We start from the raw sequence: 23,583 nt of genomic DNA, 5'->3' as shown, positions 1-23,583 counted from the left end.
GAGAGTCATTATTTCTCAATATTACCCTTTGAGAAGGAAGAACAACTCCACAAAAAGGGGTGAAAAGCAATAATCTGATGAGGTGTGCAGAAGAAGAGGGATTTATTGGCAAATCACACCACAAATCAGTAATGGAATTATGTGATAAAGTCTGAGAGGACGCTACACCCCACCCCGCACCTCAATTCTCCAGGTCATGGTGCCTTCCCTATAACAGGACCAGGCAGATTTTTGACAGGGAGCTGAAAAGTCACACCCAAGTTCCAGGGAAAACTGGAGACATGAGGTCTGTTAGGATTATAATAACTTCTCCTACCTCCTCCACCTGTCCCAAAAGCTGAGAATCCACTGCTTTGTGTGCCAAAACCGGTACCCTGTTGTGACAGTGATCCAAACGTCGGGGTGTTTTGATTTGCTAGCGTGCCAAAGGATGCTGTATTGTTACTGGTACCACCAAACCTGCAGTTTAAACAAAAAAATTTGTGTTTGCAAAAATCTGACTTACACTGGAAGTTCATCCCCAAACCCGCAGTAACAACAGTGCACTCCTTAAGCAAGGATACATCGAATGAGAGAAACCACCCAATAGGAAAAATTATAAATGTTCATTCTGGAAACTGATTTTCTGGTTTGGGAAAGACAATTGCACATACACACGTGTGTTCAGCTCCCATTCTTAATGTAAACCAGGCAGAAAGGCAAGTATTTTCATCCTTACACAGGGTACATTTTCAAGTGCTTGGAAATACCAACTCCAGTCATCAAATGGAATAGATTAATTCACCCCTCTGTGTAATTTTTGCCCTTTAAGCTCAAAATTTCAGCATTGTTTGGTTTCACAAACAGGGCATCAAACACAGAATTGGTATGAGCTGCTCATGGCCAGAACACAACGCAGAGCCCAGACACAGAACCCAGACTCCCAACTTTCAGCTGGTACCTTACTCACATGAACAGCTGGCAGATTTCTATCTTTTCTCTCCCCAGCCCATTTTGAACCACACACAGTTCCAGTGCTTTCCTAAAGATCTACACGGACCTGGCACTTCTCCCCACCACCTTTGGATTACTTCCTTAATTGCTTTTGGGGACTGAAATATGAAATACTTTTATATATGGAAATTAGTCTCTTTTCTCCACCCACTCTGTCCAACCAGGCATTGTAGAGCTATCAGTGTGACACACTAATGAGCCCATGATATGCATTATGGTTCTCTGCCCTTCCTCCCCCCTCACTTCTCCCAATTCTGATCCTAAGAGAAGCTTACTTTTTGAGTGCACCAAGTGTTTCTCTAACAAACTGGGCAAAAATGCAGACACAAAATTTTCAAATGACAAGCTCTGCAAGCGCACAACGGTACTGGTACCAACCCAGTGCCAGCCCTTCCCTGAACTGGCCAAGTGAAACAGCGTGGCAGCTCTGCAAGGCTGTGTCTCACACCAGCTCCTGCCTTTTCCAACTTCAAATATGAACTGACAGCACGTTAACCCGCCTCTCCATCCATCCAGATCTAGCAGACTTTAAAAAATAACACCAAACAAAACACCACATCAAAACGTATTGCTCCAGATAAAAGACAACCCTTGTAGCAGTGTGACAAACAATTCACATGTAAAGGACATCAAATCTCCTGTCCCAGACACCACCAATCATGCACACTGCTTCCACGTGTGCCTTTGGCCCTAAAACCATCCCCTCTGCCTCGGCTCTTGACCCATGCTCTTTGCAGACAACTTCAGCTCAGAACCACAAACATGATTTTCTCAACAAGGGCTGAAAAGGTTTTGTAGTTCTTTTCTTAAAAGCAGCAAGATGGGGTGATAGATTTGAGAAGAAGGGGTTTTTACAGGGCTCCATCTCCTTGGGACTCTGCTACTAAACACACAAATCGTGTCTGCCTGGTGAGAGGAAGGGGAGGTGAAAATAGAGACAAGGAAGCTTGTGGTTCCAACTGCTGCTTTCAGTTGTAACTAGAAGTACACGCCTGTTGAAAACCACTAAGCGTAGTAGGAACAGCTTAAACTATGGACACATTTGTTTTTTTTTTAAATACATAAAAGACATGAGATGCAGTCATTACCTGATAACAATTTAATCAAACCTACCTTGCCCAGATTTTCAGGTCTTTTGTAAAGCTCCTTTACAAACCAGAATTGAGAGGCACTTGAGGGTAGTTTATGAAAGCAAAACATTATTTGCTCACAAACAGCCTGAATTGCAGACTTGGGAGAAGTATAGTGGTTTCTATTTTTGATACTTAAAGCATTTATCAAATGGTGCAGATTTTTCAGAATTGAAGCAGCAATGAATCACATGCATTTAAGTTAGCAAAGTGTTCTCAGGAACCCGGAGTTAACACCGCACAACGTCCTGGCAAGTAACTTATCTTGAATTCAGATTTTTCAAGTTTTACTTCAGAGAAAGGCAGAAAGGAAGTCCTGCACAGGAGCTACCTTATACTGCAAAACTAAACTATTGCTCAAAATTTTGTGGTGAGATTTGGAGCTTTGTAAAGCCGCCTGGGAATTTTGCGGACTCTTTTCAAGTTTTTAAAAATCAAAACCAAATTCCTCAGGCAACTGAAAACATCAGACTGAGTCTGCACCTTTCTAATAAGAGAAGAAATTCTGAAAACTTCCCACAAGTTAAACCACTGAATTATCTTTCTTGAGTCTGCAGGCTGCTTGTGGAAGAACCTCTTGTTCACTGCTCATTCTGAATCCCATTTTATCTTTAAGCTTCCAACATTGTCCCTGAGCGCATCCAGCTTCAGTACAAAATCCAGTAGCACAATGGCTGAAAGCTGGAACTGAACAAAATATCAGTTGAGTTGAAACTAAATCGTCCCTACAAGCGCATCCTTCTTTGTGGGGATTTAATTAAGCTGCCTCTATTTTTACCCTTTCCAAAGGGCCTCACCAATTTGCTGCACCAGAGGTCAGGACACAGCAGAACCACCTCGTTGAAGCCCGGGGGTGCCCTGGCAGATTTAAACCACTGAATTATCTTTCTTGAGTCTGCAGGCTGCTTGTGGAAGAACCTCTTGTTCACTGCTCATTCTGAATCCCATTTTATCTTTAAGCTTCCAACATTGTCCCTGAGCGCATCCAGCTTCAGTACAAAATCCAGTAGCACAATGGCTGAAAGCTGGAACTGAACAAAATATCAGTTGAGTTGAAACTAAATCGTCCCTACAAGCGCATCCTTCTTTGTGGGGATTTAATTAAGCTGCCTCTATTTTTACCCTTTCCAAAGGGCCTCACCAATTTGCTGCACCAGAGGTCAGGACACAGCAGAACCACCTCGTTGAAGCCCGGGGGTGCCCTGGCAGATGGGTATCTCCCAAACCTCATGGGGAATTACCAAACTACATTTCTGGACGCTCTAATGTGCTTTAAGAAAAGACAGTTCCTCCTGAAACTAAAGACAAACACTTGCGAAATATGTAAACGCTAAGATTGGGAAGAGATCCAGTTTCCTCTTCTCACTGGAAGTTTTTATTTTTTTTAATTGGGTTTATTTGGTCTGAATATAATTGTAGGGCGTGAAGGAGAGCTGCTTGCTGGTAGCGCAATGTTGAAGAAGTGCATTTGCTGCCTATTGCAGAAGCCCCTTTGCAGGGTTTGAAATTCTGCATTTGCTGAACAAAACAAGAAATAAAGTGCTGACTGCTCTGGTGCCAAGGACAGGCTTAAGGGGTAAAGAAACGGGGAAAAACAATCAGTGTGGGATAAACACAAATCACTCTGCGAGCGCAGGCTGCTACAAGTGCTTCCTCCCACCCCCACAGGTGAGAAAACAGCCTGAATTCTCATCAGGATCTCTAGCCCAAATCTCAGAAGTGGATAAGGTGGCTAGACAGAATCACAGGTAATGATATTTATTATTGCCTTCGCCAGGCATGCTTTGTAGGCCTAGATTTGAAGTCATTAAGTGTGCACACAGAAAATACTCCTGCATTCCCTTAGACACTCGGCAAGATGACTCACATTCCCCCTCCCTCCTCCCATCTCTAAAGCAAAAGATTCAACATGCTAGTTTCAGCATTAAAATGAGATCACACACATTATTTCCTTTGGGGTTAAAGCCTTTGCTTTATGCCTATTTTAATTTTTTTTTTTTTTTTTAAAGAAACAACCAAACCAAGGGCACTCTGAGCTTAGCAACCACAGAACGAACACGTTCGTTACGTTAACGCAGAGGTCACTAAGCGTAATAGTTTTTTGTCATGCAAGAGTATTGCCTTCCCAAGCCCTGGCCCCTGGTCAGCTTACCCAAATCCTCCAGCGCTGGCTGCTGCTGTACCCTCGCCGAACACTTTGCCTCCCGTTGAGCCCAGAGGGCTTGAAAAGGTTGGGGCTGAACCGAATGCTGGCACCCCTCCGAACCCAGGGGATCCCCCGAAAGTAGGAGGGCTGCCAAACACTGGAGCAGCACCGAAGCCACCTGAGCAAAACAGAGGCAAAAAAAAAAAAAAAAGGACAAGCACATCACGTAAACAATAATGCAGAAAGAGAAAATAAAAACTAGATTTCCAAGGAGGTCATCTCCATAATGACCCCCGCAAAAACCTGGGGCAGCCCCGAAACCCCCGAAAAAAAAAAAAGGCAAAAAAAAAAAAAAAAAGGACAAGCACATCACGTAAACAATAATGCAGAAAGAGAAAATAAAAACTAGATTTCCAAGGAGGTCATCTCCATAATGACCCCGCTCGTCTTACCACATGGACACAGTATTATTTATAAAACTAACTGCTGCAGAGCTTCCAAACTGCAGGGCATTTTGCTGCAAAAGACACAGGTAGGAAAAGTGCCTGAACGCATGCAAAAATCTGCAACTAAATTAAGAGACTATCCAGAAGAAAACCACACTCTGGGTTCTCTTGAGCATTTGAGAGCAAGATCAACTCAATCCCCAGAGCTGAACTCAATCCCCAGAGCTGTACAGAAAGGTGGTAACACATCGTACGTGTTTGCACACCCTGATGGAATCTCTACTTGATTTATATAAAAAACACCAGTATCTTAACTGTGAGATAGCAAGCGTGCACAATAACCAAGTTAGAGTGAAAATACACAAAACAGGTGCTAGACAGATGCTTTCATTATTATTTTAAAAAGATATATCTATCATTCATCATAACACTAGTGCTCCTTAGCTTAGCTTATGTAGTCAGTTTTAAAGTAAAGCTCTTCTCATCCCCATTTAACCAAAGGAACTGCATATAACAATGCAGAATGGAAAGTCTCCTGTAAAGGCCAGCTTTGCTGTGGTTTAGTTGCAGTATTTTAACCTGATTTCTAATCCCAAGTTCTGGAAGGACATACAGGTGTCCCATGGACAGAACTTCACACAGGGAAGGGACTGAACTGGAAGAGCTCCTCAGTGCAAACAGACAAGTCTCCCCCATTAAACTCAGAGAGTAGATTGCAAGCTTGGGGTTTAGGTGCTCCAGTGATGCAAGAAGATTCAGGAGGGAGGGTATTATCTAATCCTGGTTTAAGTGGTGGAAGCTAAAATGCAACGATGAAATTCCAGGTCAGCGGAACTGCATGATTCCCACAGGGAATCAAGAACCAAACTCTGCTCTTGGCAATTTCTGTTTAGCTGCCTTCTGCACCTCTGAATGGACTTCTACCCAGATTATTGTATTCTATGTTCATCTGCTGATATTGCCCTGTCTAATTGACACCATGGAACGTGAAGGACACCTGCTCTTTTGTTTGACTCTGGCTGAGGACTGAGATACTGCCACACATTTTAATACCCTGGGTGAAATTCCAGTCCATGTCAAGGTAATGGATACTGTTTGGCTGTAAACACAAAAGGTCTGGAAAAAATAAATCCTAGGCTTGAATTATTTAAACACAGATCAGATGTCTTGTTACCTCTATCTCTAGGAAGTTAGGAGTATTTATCACAGGGGCTGAAGCTTTGCTTGGCATACACTCTCTTTTGCAATGCACATTAACAAACAGTGGAGAAAGGAAAGTGAAACATACGAGTAGTGAAACCAGGTCAAAGAGGGTTTCCATCAAGTAAACCCTCCCACTGCAGTTGGGAGAGGAAGACATCATTCATTTCAATACTTAAGGAAGGATCTGAGGGGCTCTGTGTGAGTGGATGTGCCTTCTGCAGAAGCCTCTTGAAAATCCTATCTCAAGAAGAATTTTCAAACCAAAACAATCAAAAGCAAGGAAAGAGTCAATGAGTGAATGAAAGGGTTACAAAACCCAGAGTGAACTTTGGAAGACAATATTCCAAGGAACCAAGTAAAGTAGGAAAAATCTACTCAGTGCCATATTCTGTACATAAGATCAGAATTAACTCACATAGAAATCTGCCCTTAAGCTGCAGTGAGAGCTTCTGGAATGAAAATGTGGTTTACTGGATGCTTTTCTTTTTCTTTCTGAAAAAGAAATTGTAAATCTCTGCCTTGAATCCACCAGTTCCATTCATGAAGCCATTAGTTATTTTTCATTTATTGTTCAGAGACCATTCCTGTACACATACTGAGCCCAGGCTGTAGAACACTCTACTAAATATCTCACAGATAAGCGTGGGTGTTCAAAGGGGGTCAAAAAAGTACCTGCTTTGGTTGGGCTGGAGAATCCAAAGCCTTGAGATGCCACACTTCCACCACCAGAGCTGAAAGTGCCTGTAGGCTTCTGCTCTCCAAAAGATGAGCTGCCAAATCCAAAGGTCTTTGCTCCGCTGTTTCCAAACAAGCTAGAAGTATCTGGGGAGATGAAGAATAGTCATGAAGCTCATAATGGACAATATTCCATGTTACACTTCATTAACTAGATCAGGAGAAAGGAAACACTTTTTTACTTCCCCAAGTCCCAAGCACAAAATGAACACATTGAAAACAGCACCTGCGGAGAGAAGCCAAGTTCTCCCCTATTCCTACAGGCCTTCATAGTTCCACCAAGATCCATGCTGGATCTGATGGACCACTAACAACCCTTTATTGCTGCAATCTAACAAATCACAGTGATGGATGATTTGTTTAGCCGCATCCTGTGCCACAGTCACTAACAGACAATCCCTCAAGTGAGAAACCACAGCAGCTAGAATCAGTCTCTTCACAACACAAATATCAATCCACCACAAATTAAAGATTCTCAGCTATTTTGGCAATGGCCAGTATTTCTTAACATGACTATCTGATGAGACCTCAAAGTAGGAACCAAACTTTTCCAGCCTTACTGAGAAAGGACTCAAGATATCACCTTTCACAAGGCTACTCAGATTTTTAGCATCTAGTGGCAGGACACAGAATAACCAAAGCTTTGCTCTGGTGAACCAACTATTTTATTTCATCACAAAACCCAGCACTGCAATGAAGGAGGACTAAATTAGCAAGGTTAGAGATTTGACCTCAACCATTAATCCCGATGGATCATTACAGATGCAATAAAATAAATGGATTTGCTCTCCCAACACTTGAAATGCTACTTCTAGCCACTTTCAGCTAATCTTACAGCTTTCCTTTGTCCCTCTACTTTTACGTCGTAGCCACTGCTTCCCCTCCTTTGTGCCTTCTACCTGCTGGACTCCACCCTCCTGCTTTCCCTTTCTGCCAAACCCAAGTCACTAGTGATGAAATGACAAAGCTGGGCAGTCATTAAATAAAAGCCACAGTTAAGAAATCATTACAAATAGCTTCTGTGACATAGAAATGTATGTAACAAGTGCAGATCTGGAATAGCTGCACACAAAAGGGACAAGAGAGCCTGCTAGTAATGGCTACACCAGACAATGGCATACACACATCTCAGCTCAACTCTTACAAGTATTACCAAGAACTGTTGGCCCAGAAAACTCAAGACTAATGTGTTTTTAACTTGACTTTGGCATTAAAAAAAATATTTACACTAATAGACAATGAGTGATTGTTGCCTTTACAGTTAATCCTTTCCAGCTTCTAGAAAAAATTTCTAATAGTCCCTTAAAGTCCCTGGTGCACAGGAACCCGTGGGTAGCTTTAATGTATTCTTCACTACTTTTCATGCCTCTGTTGGGTTGGTTGGCTGGGCAAGAAGCAACATGTGGGAGGGCTGGTGTGACACCTCATGTGCAGATTGATTTAGCTAAAACACATAGCCTTTTTTAGGACAAAGCTGAGGAAACTGCTATCCATCACATACTTGTTAACTTGATTTCTCTTGAGGATGGGATTCTGGATTTTTACAGTGTTAGAGCAGATGAGAAATAACGAAAGCTTGCTGACTTCCAACCGAGCTGGAAGCACAAATTCAGTGACAAGAATTTGGATTATTCAATTGTAAAGATGCATCGGGCCAAGAACTCCCTACAGAATATAGATATTCTTCACACTTCTGGCATCTTGCTTATTTGTTTAAGTGGCTTCCCTACTTGTTTTCCATAAACCTAAAAGAAAAATTCTGGATTACACATTAGGCATACTCTGTCTCTGTTACCCTCTCGAAGCCTTTTACGTTAACACAGAATTTACTCAAAGACAACTAAATGGCAGAAAAGCAGATAGGATCACAAGGGCAGATGGAAATCACAGCACGTTCTGTATTCTTGTTTTGTTCACTTACTCTGGGAAGCTGCAGATCCAAATCCTCCACTGGAGGAACTGAAGGGATTCTTATTGGCCGCATCCTGACTTGGCTTCCCTCCCAAACCACTGAAGAAGCCTCCACTTCTCCCACCACTTCCAGCTCCAAACAAGCCTCCACTGGAAGAAGATGGCTGCTAGAACACAAAAAGGACAAAAAAAAAAAAAGGAGGTAAGCAGAGTCAAAGCAGCACATGCCCCAGGGCCGATTCTCCTCTCTGGCCTGTTCCTCTGGATGTACAAAGGGGCTGATGAACCAGCAAGAAATTACCTTCCAAAACATAATGTAATGAAATACTATTTAAGTCTGTCTTAAACCTTGCCTATGCTACAGAATAATGCCTTTGAAACTTGTCCTACACCCTACACTGTCCACTTCCCACTTAGCATGGAATAAAGGCAGGTGACTTACCACATCTCTATCTTATCACGCACATGATAAAATGTTGGTCTCTCCATACCCCTTGGAAAACATTCACATCATGCTGCTTTGGTGCCCACTACACTAGCAAATATCTTCAGTACAGACTGGGAGACTTTCTACTGAACATACCAAATTCTATCTTTTTTTCTTTTTTTTTTTTAATTTTTTTAATCTATCAGAAATAGGTAGGGAGCCCTGAACAAATCCCACTACACATAACAGTCCCTTTTTCCTAGAAAAGCAATAAATACTTGCCTGGCCAAAGACAGTGCTTCCAGTATTAGCTGCTTGCCCAAACACAGAACCCGTGTTACTAGAACCAAAACCTGTCCAGAAAAGAAAGAAAAGGAAAATAAACAACCAAAAGTATTATTAGGGTATAAAACAATTAAGGGAGGTGATACCAGTCCAGAACAGGGAAAGGACACGTTCTCCCATGCCAAAACAGGGATACAAATGACACTAGCAAATATCTTCAGTACAGACTGGGAAACTTTCTACTGAACATACCAAATACTATCTTTTTTTCTTTTTTTTTTTAATTTTTTTAATCTATCAGAAATAGGTAGGGAGCCCTGAACAAATCCCACTACACATAACAGTCCCTTTTTCCTAGAAAAGCAATAAATACTTGCCTGGCCAAAGACAGTGCTTCCAGTATTAGCTGCTTGCCCAAACACAGAACCCGTGTTACTAGAACCAAAACCTGTCCAGAAAAGAAAGAAAAGGAAAATAAACAACCAAAAGTATTATTAGGGTATAAAACAATTAAGGGAGGTGATACCAGTCCAGAACAGGGAAAGGACACGTTCTCCCATGCCAAAACAGGGATACAAATGATGTTACCAAGTATGACTAGGATGGACAAATTTAAAGTATATGCCAGCACACAAATAATAAATTCCATTGACAGTTTATTTGAAAGTCATTCTCCTTTTCTCCTTGGCCAACTAAAAAACAAACAGAAAATAAAAGGCCTTTTCACCTGTGGGATTGTTGCTAACAATATAAGAGAATTGGATTTCTGCTAACATCGCTATAATAACGCTGCAAGTCATGAACAAGCACTGTAGCATTCTGATTTCCCTTGTGTAGGGAGGATCTGAGCTTTGTTACCTAAAGATTCCCGTTATAGATAATGAAATGTTTTGATTAAAAAAAGAACTCCCCATTCTATTTCCCAGTTCGCTTAAATGTGCATTTTGTAATAAAACTTGCATTTCTATAATTAGGAACACCTTTCTCAAGCAGAGTTCACTTCCCCCAATTTAACTATTCTCTGTTCCTGTAGTTAAAATGAGCAAGCAGTTTGCCTACAGTGCCATCATTTTTAATTAAATGAGCCTAATTAGTTTTTCTTCCTTGGAAATACATGTTCTCTATTATTACTGTGTACTTCTCACTTTTTCCTGGGAGCCCTCTGAAGATTGTACAGACAAAGCTTTGGGAAAAAAAAACCAACAACAGTGTATTGTAGCAATGTGGAGAACAAAAGGAGACTGACAAAGAGAGGTTTGGTCTGTGAAAACACTCAATTTAACCGTGCAGACAGGTAGCTGATGGCCATGTTACCGCTGCATTTAATTTTGAGATGTTTCCAAATGCAAAAGCGGATTTAACAGATTAGTTCCTTGCTAACCCATCACTTTGAGGGCTTCATGTTTTTCTGCCATCCCAGATGATACACCTGGCTATACACCCACTGCTGCACGGCCTCAGTGCAGCCCACGGAGGGAAGTGCTGCAGCTGCATTCACTGCCTTGATTAAGGTCTCAGAGCTGCCTTGCCACTTCGGCATAACAATTTACAACAACATCCTAATTTAAGATCTTCTACACCATGCTGAATCCAACCCACTTGTTGTGCAACAGGCAGGACGGTACATAATTCAAAATTAAATCGAGGCAGACTTGTAAGTATACAACGAATGCAAGATTGGATTGAAAAGGTTACGCTCAGAGCTCTACTGAATAGCGAAGCAGAGAAAAAGCTTCTTTGGTCTCCAACACTAGCTCCTCCCTCACACACATTGCAGCTCCTGTTCTTATTAATTGGAAAAACAAACCAAAAACCATCAAGTGCCATAGGAGGGGGAAAAAAAAAGGCATTAAAAGACATCCTACTTTCCCCAGTGATATCCTGCTCTCTGTACTTCAGCCAGACAGCACCACTGGGGAATGGCATCTCCCTGCAGTTTGCTCTTACCTGAAGCTTGGCAGAAGCTGAACCCAGCAGAGGACGTCGTCGTGGTCACGGCAGCAGCGCTCCCAAAGACAGATGCCGTTTGCCCAAAGCCAGTGCTCTGCCCAAACACCGGAGGGCTGGTTTGTCCAAACAACCCACCCCCAGTGCTGGCAGATGGCTGTCCGAAGGAAAAGGAGCTGGCACTGTTGGTGCTGGCCGAGGCTCCAAAAACGTTGCCGCTGCTGGAGGCCGCTGTGGAAGCTGTTGGCTGGCCAAAGGCTGGCATTGTCCCAAACGCAGACTGGCTAAAGGTAAAGCCACCTGAAGAACTGCTGGCTGGTTGCCCAAAGGTTGGTGCTTGTCCAAAGGTTGGTTGACCAAAGCCCCCAGTGGTGGTGGTGCCGAAAGCCGAAGTACCAAAACCCGAGCTGGCAGCAGCCTGCGTGGTAGCGGTGGCAGTGGACAAGGTACTGGTGGTGAGTTGCCCAAAGGGAGAGGATGCTGTGGTACCTGCTGGTAGTTGTCCAAAAACGGGTGGCGTGGAAGGAGTGGCAGTTGTGTCACCAGCAGGCTGGCTAAATGCTGAGCCAGAAGAGCTGGAACTCGGAGGCTGAGCGAACACTGAGGAGCCTGCAGAAGTGGGGGCAAACACAGAGGCACCACCAGCTGGACTCTGAACACTGGTAGTAACATCAGAGGTAGCAGCCAACACACTGGTGGCTTCTGCAGGAGAGGCAATGTTCGCTGCAGAGGTTGTTGCTGAGACATTCTGATCTGGTGGGGTGGATGCAGAGACAGCAGGAGGCACTGGTGCCTTCACATCACTTGTGGAAGCAGGAGCAGCAATGGCATCAGGGGCAGGTGCTGCCGATGTGGCAACTGGGCCTGCAGAGGTGGTGTCTCCAGCTGTGGCCTGGGGTAAAGTGGGTTCTTTAACAGACTCTGGAAGCTGTACCTGTGTCTGTGGTGACTGCGTCATTGGAGGTGAAGACCCAGCTGCTACAGCTTCATTTTCAGATGGCTTTTCTGACACAGGTGGTAATTTGGCATCCCCTGCAACCTTGCTAGAAGTTGCAGCAGGGACAGCAGTTTGTGAGGAACTCAAGAAATTTCCAAATGAGAGGGACGGTGAAGCAGAGAGAGTAGAAGGGGTAGAGGTGGACGTGCTCATACTGTTTGCTTGCTGAACGCCAAATGAAAAAGTAGTGGGTTTGTTGCCACTAGAGCCTCCAAGATTAAATACCCCAGAAGACCCTGTGCTGGTTATCTGGACGTTGCCAAAGAGACTGCCTGTGGCACTAGTGCTGATGGATGGGGGTGCCATACTAGTTGACGTGGCTGACGTAGAAGCAGCTTCTCCAGCTTTTCCTAGCGACAGGGGAGCACCAAAATTAAACCCAGCAGGTATTGTAGATACTTTGGTTGACTGTGCTCCTGCAACACTGGTCGATGGTGCTTTAGTGGTGGTCTTGGCATTATCATCTGCTTGACCAACCCGTAGTCCTGAGAAGCTCCCAAGAGTTTCCCCAGCTAGGTTGCTCTGAAACAAGTGATCTGGTTTAGATGGAGGGATATCCAGCTTGCCAGAGGTTGTGGAGGGTGCAGAAGAAGTTGTTGCAGCAGGTTTGTTCGACTGCACGCCATCTGCTGAGGAGCTATTTCCTACTAAGGTTCCTGGAGCACTTGCTGGCTTGAGGGACCCAAAAGTAAAGTTGCTTTCAGGGACTACTGCAAATTTGGAACCCCCAGCAAGCGAAAATGACTCAGTCTGGGTGGACTCTTTAGCAGGGGCTGTCAGTGAGAGACAGAAGTTACAAATTAAGTTATGGTATGCAAAGCTCATTTATCATTCTTACAATATTAGCATGCTTTAGCGCTTCACAGTTAGACAGGGCTCTTGCCTCAAACCTATAAAGCCTCTGACCATCAGGTAACTGTCACTTCCATGTGCATTCAGGAGACAACAGTGACATCTGAAGCCTTTATGGAAAAGGTTGCAGTGACAAACACTTTCATGTCACAGCCTCCACTTCACCATCCGTCTCTTTGAGAACAGACAATTTCAGCCTTTGGCTCCTATCTCTTTTTCAACATTTTGATAAGAACATAAAAGACCTGGTTACTACAAGCCATTTGCTCTTAACACCATTTTCATCCCTTCTTACTTGGTTCAGCTGAACAATTCCTGACATTCGCTACAGAACTCTTTAAACCAACGGCTCAGAATAGAGTTTGGGTCATAAAAATACTTTCTGGCACTTGGAAAGTCTTCTACAGAATCAAATCTTTCTTCACAAATTCAACTATTTATAGACCACCAACCATTTTCTATGCAGCCTGTTTTCAGCTTTGAAAAACTAGAGAAAAGCTCTCAAATGTAATTGCCAAAGCAGCTCCACTTAGAAGATATACTGCTGTCTAACTGTGAAACTCCTGAAGTTCTAAAACCAGTCCAGTCTCACTTATTTGATGCAATGTCATTTCATTTCTGAGCACCAAGCGCACATAAATTCTGACTTGGAAGACAATGAATTGGTATTTGGACTATGGGTTGATTTGGACAAAGTACAGCAAATCTGCATGGAGATCAAATAACAAAGAGCAAAAGCTTCTTAGCACAGCTGGTATTATCCTTGTGTTTCACCCTGTTAAGTATATTAAGTATATTTAAGTATATTAGTAATTGACACTGAATAATGTAGCATTTGTTTCCTCCTGAGGCACTGAAATTCCTTCTTTTTTCCTCCCATCACCAGCTAACGCAGGCAAAGATGTTCCTACCACTCCACGGAGCAGCACGAGGTACCTGTGCTCACACAACACTGTCCTTTACAAATCTCTCTCCTGCACCTCCCACTCCTCCTTTAATCAGTGTTATTTACCTAAGCTTTTACATTAACTGAATCTTCAAGTTTTATGCCAAGTTAATTCTCTCTGCTTAAAATCAATAGAGTACTAGTAGCATTGTTGTGGCTGCAATGGTCCAAGGACATCAGCAAACCAAGATTTGTCAGAAGAGGTGGTATCTTGTTGGAGCAACCAGTAACATCAGAAGCAAGTTTTTCATCATACAATCTCTTTTGCAAGACTAAAATTAGAAGCAGAATACTTCAAGAACATTATAAAGCAGGTTTATCAGTCCCCCTTTTCCAGACTGGGCAAATATCATTCCACCTATGAAACAGAAAGGCAGCCTATATATTGTCAACTCAATTCTAGAAGCAGCACAAAGCCATCCCAAGCAGTCCCCTCCCATTACTAAATGCTCATTCCACTTAATGACAGTTTTCTGTGTCAGATCACCTCAGCAACTTTAAATCTACAGATGAAATGCAGAGGAAATGACTACAGATGTTACTCTTTTCATAAACCAGTACTCTCCTAGATGTTCTTTGGCAACAATATTTTGCTTACTCTTAATTGAATGGCAGGTGGCCTAGATTTCTGTATGTTGCAGGGCATAATCCAGCATACATATATAATGTTACTGCAGCTACTAGGATTTTAATAATAGAACTGCAACATAAAGCAAGAACCACATGAATTAGGAACAGTAAGCATTCTCTTAGCAGGGAAGAGATGTTTGCACACTTTACCAAACCAACCTTGTGAGGAAGCAAGGCTGGACAGTGTCGGTGAGGAAGCAGCTGATGTGACAGCACCAAAATTAAATCCAGACCTGGGAGGAAAGAGAAGAAAGAACAACACTTAGCTCAAAGCGTTGAAACTTCCAACCCCATGATTAACACAACTTTGAGACTCAGATTTCCAGTACAGACTGGCACAAAGTCAGGCCCAGGAACAGCTTCTCCAACAACCAAACAAGCAGAGAGAAGCACATGTACAGACTGGGCTCCGTTTGTTTTCCCCCTGACAAGGCTTCTAGAGGGTTAAAAAGAGTCAGAGTTGAAGTTCTTTTGAGCACCCCTCATCCTCCCCCATATTCTTCCCTTTCTGCAGTATACTTCTATCCCATTCTGCTCTGTAGCTGAACACCCCACACCAAATCCTGATAGCTTTTGGGAAATTAGCAAGAGCAGAAGCCACAGCGGTGATTAGAGTTTATTTAAAAGAGTTAAAAGGTAAGAGACAGTGTGTGTACAAAAGGGAATAACTGGATACTACCACACATCAAAAAGGAGATTGCTCATAGCAAGACAGAAATTAAAAGTTTCCATGACTATTTCACACTAAAAATATTTTGTCTTGCAAAAATACTGATATCTTTCATCATGAGCACTGGGGTCCTCCAGAAACCTTCACTCCCTGAGGCTTTTCAAGCTTCCTTTGATTCTCAAAGACCAGCGGCTGATGCAGAAGTCAGGCTGTGCAAATAAGACATCACTGACAACGGCACTGTATTTAGCATATGGTTTACAGACTGAGGCACTGCAGCCTGGGACAAAGGCTGGGTTTGTTTGCTTTTTGAATCTGAACTTCCATCTCTCAAAAGGCCTATTTTAGTGCTTTGAAGAGCACAAGGCTTTTGGGTAACATCTACTTGACAAACTTGCAGAGAAATGGTTAAGAATGAAAGAAACCATCCATTTGAAAGTATGTGTGTTCTAAAATACTTAATATTACCCACTTCTTAAAGAGAAGTCACTCGAGTATTAGATAAACATACAGAGTTTCAAATAATCATTTCTAAGAAGGTGTACCTCTCCCCCAAACATAAGATACAATCAAAGAAATATTTGTCATCTATAAAAAAAACAAACCAACAACACTCTGTAAGACAGATTTCAGAGTAACTGTATGTTCATAACATGCGCCCTGCTTTGTGTTATTGTTACGCAACAGAGATCACCAGATGGCATGGGGACTCTAGTCACCTTCATAAACAGGCTGCTTTTCAAGCCAAAACATGGCATTTTTCCCATTGTACTAAAATAAATAAGTAATTCTGGAAGTTTGACCATCAGTACGAATTTCAAGTCCTAATCAGGAATTCCAGCACTTCTGTCTCTGAAACTCCTGCCAGCACTTGAAACTCGTATATGTATGCTCAAGTTAGAAGACCCAACATCATTCCCTTTGGAATCCACCTTCAGAGGTGGTGAGCGTTAATATAACCAAGTTCAGGTTGTTGTTCTTCTCTGTGAGCAGAAGCTTTCAGTGCTCAACCTCCTCTGCGGCTCTTGTAAAGCCAAAGCTCATTCTCATGTCTCTCCACAACTTGCTAGGGATGATTTTCCTGCTACTGCTCTTTGTTCACTACATAAAGAACAAAGGTTTAAACTAGCTATGGTCTGCCTCTGTTTCCTATTCCTTAACCCCAACACAGAAGATACAGCATAAATATTCTTCTCTGACTCTATGAGAAGTGGTGACATGCCCTCCAAGACAGTCAGTGAACCCAGTGCATCAGACCATGAGTGGGTGCTTTAAGCACAGTCATATTGCTCTAATCTCAAATCATCACCTGATGATGAGAAATATCAGTACACACAGTGTATGATTTGTTCAACAGTCCACTGTACATAACCATGAAAAGAAAGCCAGTCATTATTTACTCTTGGTTAGTTACAGACTGAAAAAGTCTCAAAGCAACACAATGTTGTGTCAAATTCACACAGAGCTTCAGCCCTCACTCAGGTTGGCTTCCACAAACAAGGTCTTCCAAGAGCTCTGGTACAACCCCTGCCCTCCCAATCTAACATTTGCAAATGCCATTTGACAGTATTACGCAGCTTGTAACAGTTGATACTCGTATTTAACAACAACTACAAAGAAATCTTAACGTTCATACAGACCCCACAGTAGAAAAGGAGAACGCTTTGTTAAGCTGGGCACTTGTTGTTTGTACTGATGTCACGGCAGAAGAAGTCACAGCTGTAACCGTTTTCACTGTCCCTTGGCCTGTAAGTTACAAGAACAAGCATAAAAAAAAAAAGAAAAGAGCACCTTGTCATCCAACTATCAGAAGAGGAAGGAATACTTCACACACGCACAGTCTGCAATCTTATCCATTGGAAACAAAGCCTCTTTGCCACTGATACCAGGCCTGATATTTGTACACAGAAAACATTCCTGCTACTGCTATAACGTCAAAGAACACATGAATTATTTCAAAGACTTAAGGCAATAACATACAGCAGATCAGAGCAAAGATAGGTGTCACCATCTTGACAATTAAAATTAAATTTTAGACAGTTTAAAATGAATTGTCTGACAATGTAAAAACTAAAGAATAAAATCAAGAAAGCCTTGGTAAATCCTCTCCTCAATATATCAAAACACATTTCAAATAAAAAGAAAGTGCTATCAAATTCAGGAGCTGACATTTTCAATAAACCAAAGTTTAAGAAGAAGCATTTGCCAAGTCAAATATGATTCCTGGCTATTTTTACTGCTTCTTACCCCTGGCTAAGAGGCAACCTACATCCACGGATTAAAGGCAGAAGACCAACAGAGATGGATTTCAGACATTTATGCAAGAGGCTTATAAAACCATGTCCAATGCAAGCATTATTATCTAATACACATTAAAAATCAATTCCTTCTTTCCCTAAGAGTTTACTCTTACCCCATTTGCACTGAATGATGTAAATTGAGCATTCCTTTCCTTAGAAGCTTCTAAACCGTGTGCAACAAACCACAGCATCTGAACTGGCTTTGAAATTAGTCATAGAGCCCAGTGCTCAGGCCCAGTACCCAAATTAGCTCATTTCAGGGTAGTTCAGGTACTGCTACGGTGCTGCAGTCTATAGTAGAGAATCTCACGTTTAAAAAGCAAACCAAAGATGTCTGCTCTCGATTTGCTGTCAGACCACAGCAGTCTTTGGTAGATGCGCTTCCGACATTTCTTGTTAAGGGTTATACATTCCAAATCAACTCTGAATGAGGAATTGTACCACTGAATTCTAGATGCAGGCAGAGACAAAACATAGGGCTGGATACAAAATCACCATCTTGCTCCTCTGTACTTTGGTTTTCCAAATTCTCTCCCTCAAGCAGAGCAGCCTCTTGGTGAAGGGAGGTCTTTTTTCCTCATTTTCTGCATTGCACCCCCTGATGTGGCAAGAGACATCTAGGCCTAATTTCCATCTCAACTAAAGATAACTTGCCTGAGATTTTGTTGCCAGACGACGTTGGACCAGACGTAGAGGCCATAGGACATGGTGCACACACAGAGGAAGGTGGAGTCTGTCCCTTAAGCGAGCTCGTTAGCGGTGTCTAAAAACACAATACCACTTCAGGTCAGTGCAGTCTGTCCATTTGTAAACATCCTTCTATCCCTGGCCTAGTATGATGAAAGTCTCACAACCCAGAGGAAGGTGGTCAAAAGCACTTAGAAGTGCCCCTCAGTGTTGGGCCCATCCATCCTTCTATCCCTGGCCTAGTATGATGAAAGTCTCACAACCCAGAGGAAGGTGGTCGAAGCACTTAGAAGTGCCCCTCAGTGTTAGGCCCATTATGTCTTGCCACTTAAATACAGGGTCAATACTCAACTTTTTCAACAAGTCTCTTGCAGGGGCTGCCAAGCCTCCATGGGCAACAGCTCCATGATTCCAGGGGACAAAGACTGTTGTGTGGACATAAAACCTAGCAGCTTATTGACCAGTAACAAATGTTTTCAGTAGAATAATAAGATAGGCAAACTACTCTCTCCTTTGACTGCCTAGCACTTTTTTGGGCGGTGAAATTTAGGTAAATCTACCCAATATGGTTTCCTTTGTTAGCTGCAACCTTTATAGCTGCAAAGCTGTGGCCATTAGAAAGCTGCAAGAAAGAAAATGCAAGACATAACAAAGATATGCCTGGCATCACACTGTCGAGGTCACAGATAAATAGATGGTTTGCCAAGAACCCAGGGCAAGCTCTGAAACGAGCTTTTTCAGATGACCTGTTCACCAACAATTAAACCCCCAAACTGAGCTGAGCATGCCCAGGCACAGTATTCCACAGGGAAAGGGTTTTATATCAAGATACCTGTTTAGCTTGATTGGTAGCAACAGTTGCCAAAACCTGGTGGACTGCCTGGGCTGCAGAGTGAGGTACAGATGATCTTAAAAAGAAAAATTAAAACGTTAAATGAATGAGTAGCATAAAAGAGGACCTCCTCGCCTCTCAAAAAGCACAGCTTCCAGAAGTCTGGAACAACCACCGCTATTAAAGATTCCACACACAACTCCAAATGAACAAATCTGATTAGGGAATAAACCTCTTAAATGAATCAGCCACATTTAACAAAGGAAGTCTGCAAATGCGTTTAAAGCTCTAGACTTAAACGATCAAGTCTTCTTCATACACTCTTGTCTCTGAAGAGAGCCAGGCCTTTCTATTTTACAGGGAGTTGATGAAAAATCAGCAGGTAAGGGGATTACAATTTTATGCCTAGTGGATAACAAATTTAAGAAGCTTCCTTTACAGTGTGGAGCCCAGACAAGTACATGCAACTCTCAGAAATGCTGAGCAAGGAGACAAAGCTGGGGTGGGGGGCAAGAACTTCGTGTATAAACATTAATGAAGTCATGGCAAGAACTGTGATAAAACTAACCTATATTCTACATTATAGGTTTGGGAATATTGACCATGAAAAAAATTGTACAGAGCCCACAGACAACTGCTGCAGAACGGTGACTGGGGTGAAGCTTCCTACCTGCACCCTGTGGGCTACTAACACACCAAATCATTGTAACTTGGGAACAGCCATCTAGTTTTAGCATCTCAAATCTGTGGCTCACCAGGTTCAACAGCTTAAATGGCCAATGCTGGAAGCTTTCAGAAGCTTAAAATCAACACTGATTGCATCCTCTTGGTGGCAAAAGCCACCTTTCTCTTAGCCTAGCAGGCTCTTTCCAGCTTGATCAGGCCAGGTGGTCCCTAAGGCAATAAGCAATCAATATATTCTAGAAAAGCTGAGGCTGGAAATCCCAGACAGTAAATGAACCCAGGTATCAAAAGTTGCGTGTCTCCTAAAGCATGAGGACTCCCAAACTGCTTTTGCTATTTGGTCTGTGTGGACATAAAACCTAGCAGCTTATTGACCAGTAACAAATGTTTTCAGTAGAATAATAAGATAGGCAAACTACTCTCTCCTTTGACTGCCTAGCACTTTTTTGGGCGGTGAAATTTAGGTAAATCTACCCAATATGGTTTCCTTTGTTAGCCGCAACCTTTATAGCTGCAAAGCTGTGGCCATTAGAAAGCTGCAAGAAAGAAAATGCAAGACATAACAAAGATATGCCTGGCATCACACTGTCGAGGTCACAGATAAATAGATGGTTTGCGAAGAACCCAGGGCAAGCTCTGAAAAGAGCTTTTTCAGATGACCTGTTCACCAACAATTAAACCCCCAAACTGAGCTGAGCATGCCCAGGCACAGTATTCCACAGGGAAAGGGTTTTATATCAAGATACCTGTTTAGCTTGATTGGTAGCAACAGTTGCCAAAACCTGGTGGACTGCCTGGGCTGCAGAGTGAGGTACAGATGATCTTAAAAAGAAAAATTAAAACGTTAAATGAATGACTAGCATAAAAGAGGACCTCCTCGCCTCTCAAAAAGCACAGCTTCCAGAAGTCTGGAACAACCACCGCTATTAAAGATTCCACACACAACTCCAAATGAACAAATCTGATTAGGGAATAAACCTCTTAAATGAATCAGCCACATTTAACAAAGGAAGTCTGCAAATGCGTTTAAAGCTCTAGACTTAAACGATCAAGTCTTCTTCATACACTCTTGTCTCTGAAGAGAGCCAGGCCTTTCTATTTTACAGGGAGTTGATGAAAAATCAGCAGGTAAGGGGATTACAATTTTATGCCTAGTGGATAACAAATTTAAGAAGCTTCCTTTACAGTGTGGAGCCCAGACAAGTACATGCAACTCTCAGAAATGCTGAGCAAGGAGACAAAGCTGGGGTGGGGGGCAAGAACTTCGTGTATAAACATTAATGAAGTCATGGCAAGAACTGTGATAAAACTAACCTATATTCTACATTATAGGTTTGGGAATATTGACCATGAAAAAAATTGTACAGAGCCCACAGACAACTGCTGCAGAACGGTGACTGGGGTGAAGCTTCCTACCTGCACCCTGTGGGCTACTAACACACCAAATCATTGTAACTTGGGAACAGCCATCTAGTTTTAGCATCTCAAATCTGTGGCTCACCAGGTTCAACAGCTTAAATGGCCAATGCTGGAAGCTTTCAGAAGCTTAAAATCAACACTGATTGCATCCTCTTGGTGGCAAAAGCCACCTTTCTCTTCGCCTAGCAGGCTCTTTCCAGCTTGATCAGGCCAGGTGGTCCCTAAGGCAATAAGCAATCAATATATTCTAGAAAAGCTGAGGCTGGAAATCCCAGACAGTAAATGAACCCAGGTATCAAAAGTTGCGTGTCTCCTAAAGCATGAGGACTCCCAAACTGCTTTTGCTATTTGGTCAGCTGCAGGCAAACACACAGAAATTTCCTATTATATTCCAAAGGAAGGGGACACATGCATGAAACAGTAATTTTGCATAGCCATTTGGTCCTGGATGGGGTTTTGTGCCTTCAACACCTTTGCATTACTAGTAAGGCCTTCCTTCCAGCAACGCGCCCTCTCTCTCTACATTGCAAGGCTTCTGGGCTGAGGGCAGAGGAAAGAAGTAAAACTTCAAATTAACACTAGAAAGAGCCCATGTTGGGAAGGTGCAGCTGTAAAATTCAAGTTCATGCAAACCCTGAACATAGAAGAAAACAACAGAAAGTCTGTGAAATTCATGACAGGGTAGGACCTTTTCACCAACAAATTCTTAAGATCACTTGACCCTCAGCTTCTCTGACAAGGCTATTAAAATGCTGGGTTTGATTTCAGTTGTGGAGAGAAGGGTTTTTTTTGCACTGAAAACTACGTATGAGTAACTGGAGTGGGACCACCAACACACCCAGCCACAGGCCATTGAACAACAGATAACAACTGAAAAATCATTACTGTTTAACAACCCGAGGAGTGTGCTGTGGCGGCAAAAGAGCCAGGATATCTGAAGGAGCAAAAACTGATGAATTAACTTTGCTGGGTGAACGCTTTTTATTTTAGTGCTGAATCTGACTGGCAGGCACAGGTTCATTTGGGTAGAATTTTCAGAGAGTACATTTTTATGAGGTCAGCTATAAAATAAGACTGCAAAAAGCCTTCAAGATATCACTCTGCCTGGTGCTCTATAAATTAGAGAGATCAATCAATACTGCCAGTCTGAAACTACTTGAAAGTAAGACAGGTCTTTAACTACAGTTCAAGTGAAAACCAATCTCAGATATGTATCACTTGCTCATGTCCTTGTCTACGTACAGCCAGTACCTTTTATATTTTTCACCACAGTTTTGATGGAACAAAGGGTGGAGAACTCTTTCTGGTCATAACACTGCTTTTAGCAAAATTTCTCAAGCAGAGCTGTTTGCAAATTTTACTTTCAAAAGATGTAGCACTGCCTTTCCCCCTCTCAGTTTATCATTTTCAGGAGAAAAATCAAACACTAAAAAGCTCCCAAGCAGTTTCCCAATTAAAATGCAGAACCATGATGTAAATTTCAAGGTCAGCAGCTGACTATCACCACTGTAAGACGCTGTTGCCTTTTTGAAAAGCTGCATCAAAGGAATTCTACCTTTTTTCTTTGACAGTGAGGAATATACACATGTATGAAAAACAGAAGCGATGTAAGAATGGAAATTGCTCCAGGAGCTGCAGGTATAGCCCACAGTTATATGGGTAAAACATTTGCAACTCCATGTGGACTGCTGATCAGAGGTACGTGGGCGAGTTTATCCTGCTTTATGCAGTAAGCTCAACTTTGCTCAGACTTGTCAGTAGTGACCTTGCCTCCCCAGCCCAGAAACAGCAACATTATCTTGGTCTTAAGCAATGGTAGGAACATGAAGCAGAGACAAGGCAGTTTCAAGGTCATTACAATGACACTGAAAAGGACTAGTTCTGTGGCTGGTGACAGAACCTGGTGATAAGACAAAGATCTCTGGAATGAGCTGAGCTGGCTGTTGTCTGTAGGAGGCAGAAAAGTAGAAAAGCCAAACTTTACAGCTAACTTATGAGAAATCTTAATAAACTCAAGGTTAAATACCAGAACACAACATTCATAATTTACTCATGAGGAAGACAGCCTTGCAGCTCTGTATTATTCCAAAGTGATCGGCCCCTACTGCCACCCAACCTCTCAGTCAAAATTCTGATGTCAAAGAATTTGAGACAAGTTTCCAGAAAAGCCAAAGCACAGTTCTACCTCCCTCAGGGGATGGATCTGGGAACAGACAGAACAAGCATAACTCCAGAGAAGGTTTTCTCTGTAATGGATGACGAAGCAGAAGGAACAGCATCTGGAGAGTTTAAGGCCACAGACCACACTCAGCAACAGAGGTGTACACTTCCCTCACAGAAAGA

The 23,583-nt window shown here is 42.5% G+C and overlaps 1 protein-coding gene across 3 annotated transcripts in view; it reads right to left on the bottom strand.

The window, feature by feature from the left end:
* Positions 1-23,583, bottom strand: part of NUP214 (nucleoporin 214kDa) — a 47,098-nt gene that overhangs the window by 1,430 nt on the left and 22,085 nt on the right. For 2 of the 3 annotated variants that reach the window (XM_014943014.1, XM_014943015.1), the window contains exons 25-34: positions 20,568-20,643; positions 18,273-18,381; positions 16,959-17,064; positions 14,808-14,881; positions 11,224-12,993; positions 9,654-9,724; positions 8,575-8,731; positions 6,591-6,740; positions 4,276-4,447; positions 317-459 (exon numbers count right to left, since the gene is read on the bottom strand). In XM_014943014.1, the coding sequence (XP_014798500.1) occupies positions 317-459; positions 4,276-4,447; positions 6,591-6,740; positions 8,575-8,731; positions 9,654-9,724; positions 11,224-12,993; positions 14,808-14,881; positions 16,959-17,064; positions 18,273-18,381; positions 20,568-20,643 (2,828 nt within the window). The remainder of the gene's footprint in view (positions 1-316; positions 460-4,275; positions 4,448-6,590; positions 6,741-8,574; positions 8,732-9,653; positions 9,725-11,223; positions 12,994-14,807; positions 14,882-16,958; positions 17,065-18,272; positions 18,382-20,567; positions 20,644-23,583) is intronic. The other variant, XM_014943016.1, reaches the window with a different exon arrangement.

The sequence above is a fragment of the Calidris pugnax genome, unplaced genomic scaffold (assembly GCF_001431845.1).
Source record: "Calidris pugnax isolate Ruff unplaced genomic scaffold, ASM143184v1 scaffold102, whole genome shotgun sequence".
Classification (NCBI taxonomy): Eukaryota; Metazoa; Chordata; class Aves; order Charadriiformes; family Scolopacidae; genus Calidris; species Calidris pugnax.
This window is presented reverse-complemented; position numbering and strand designations above follow the sequence as displayed.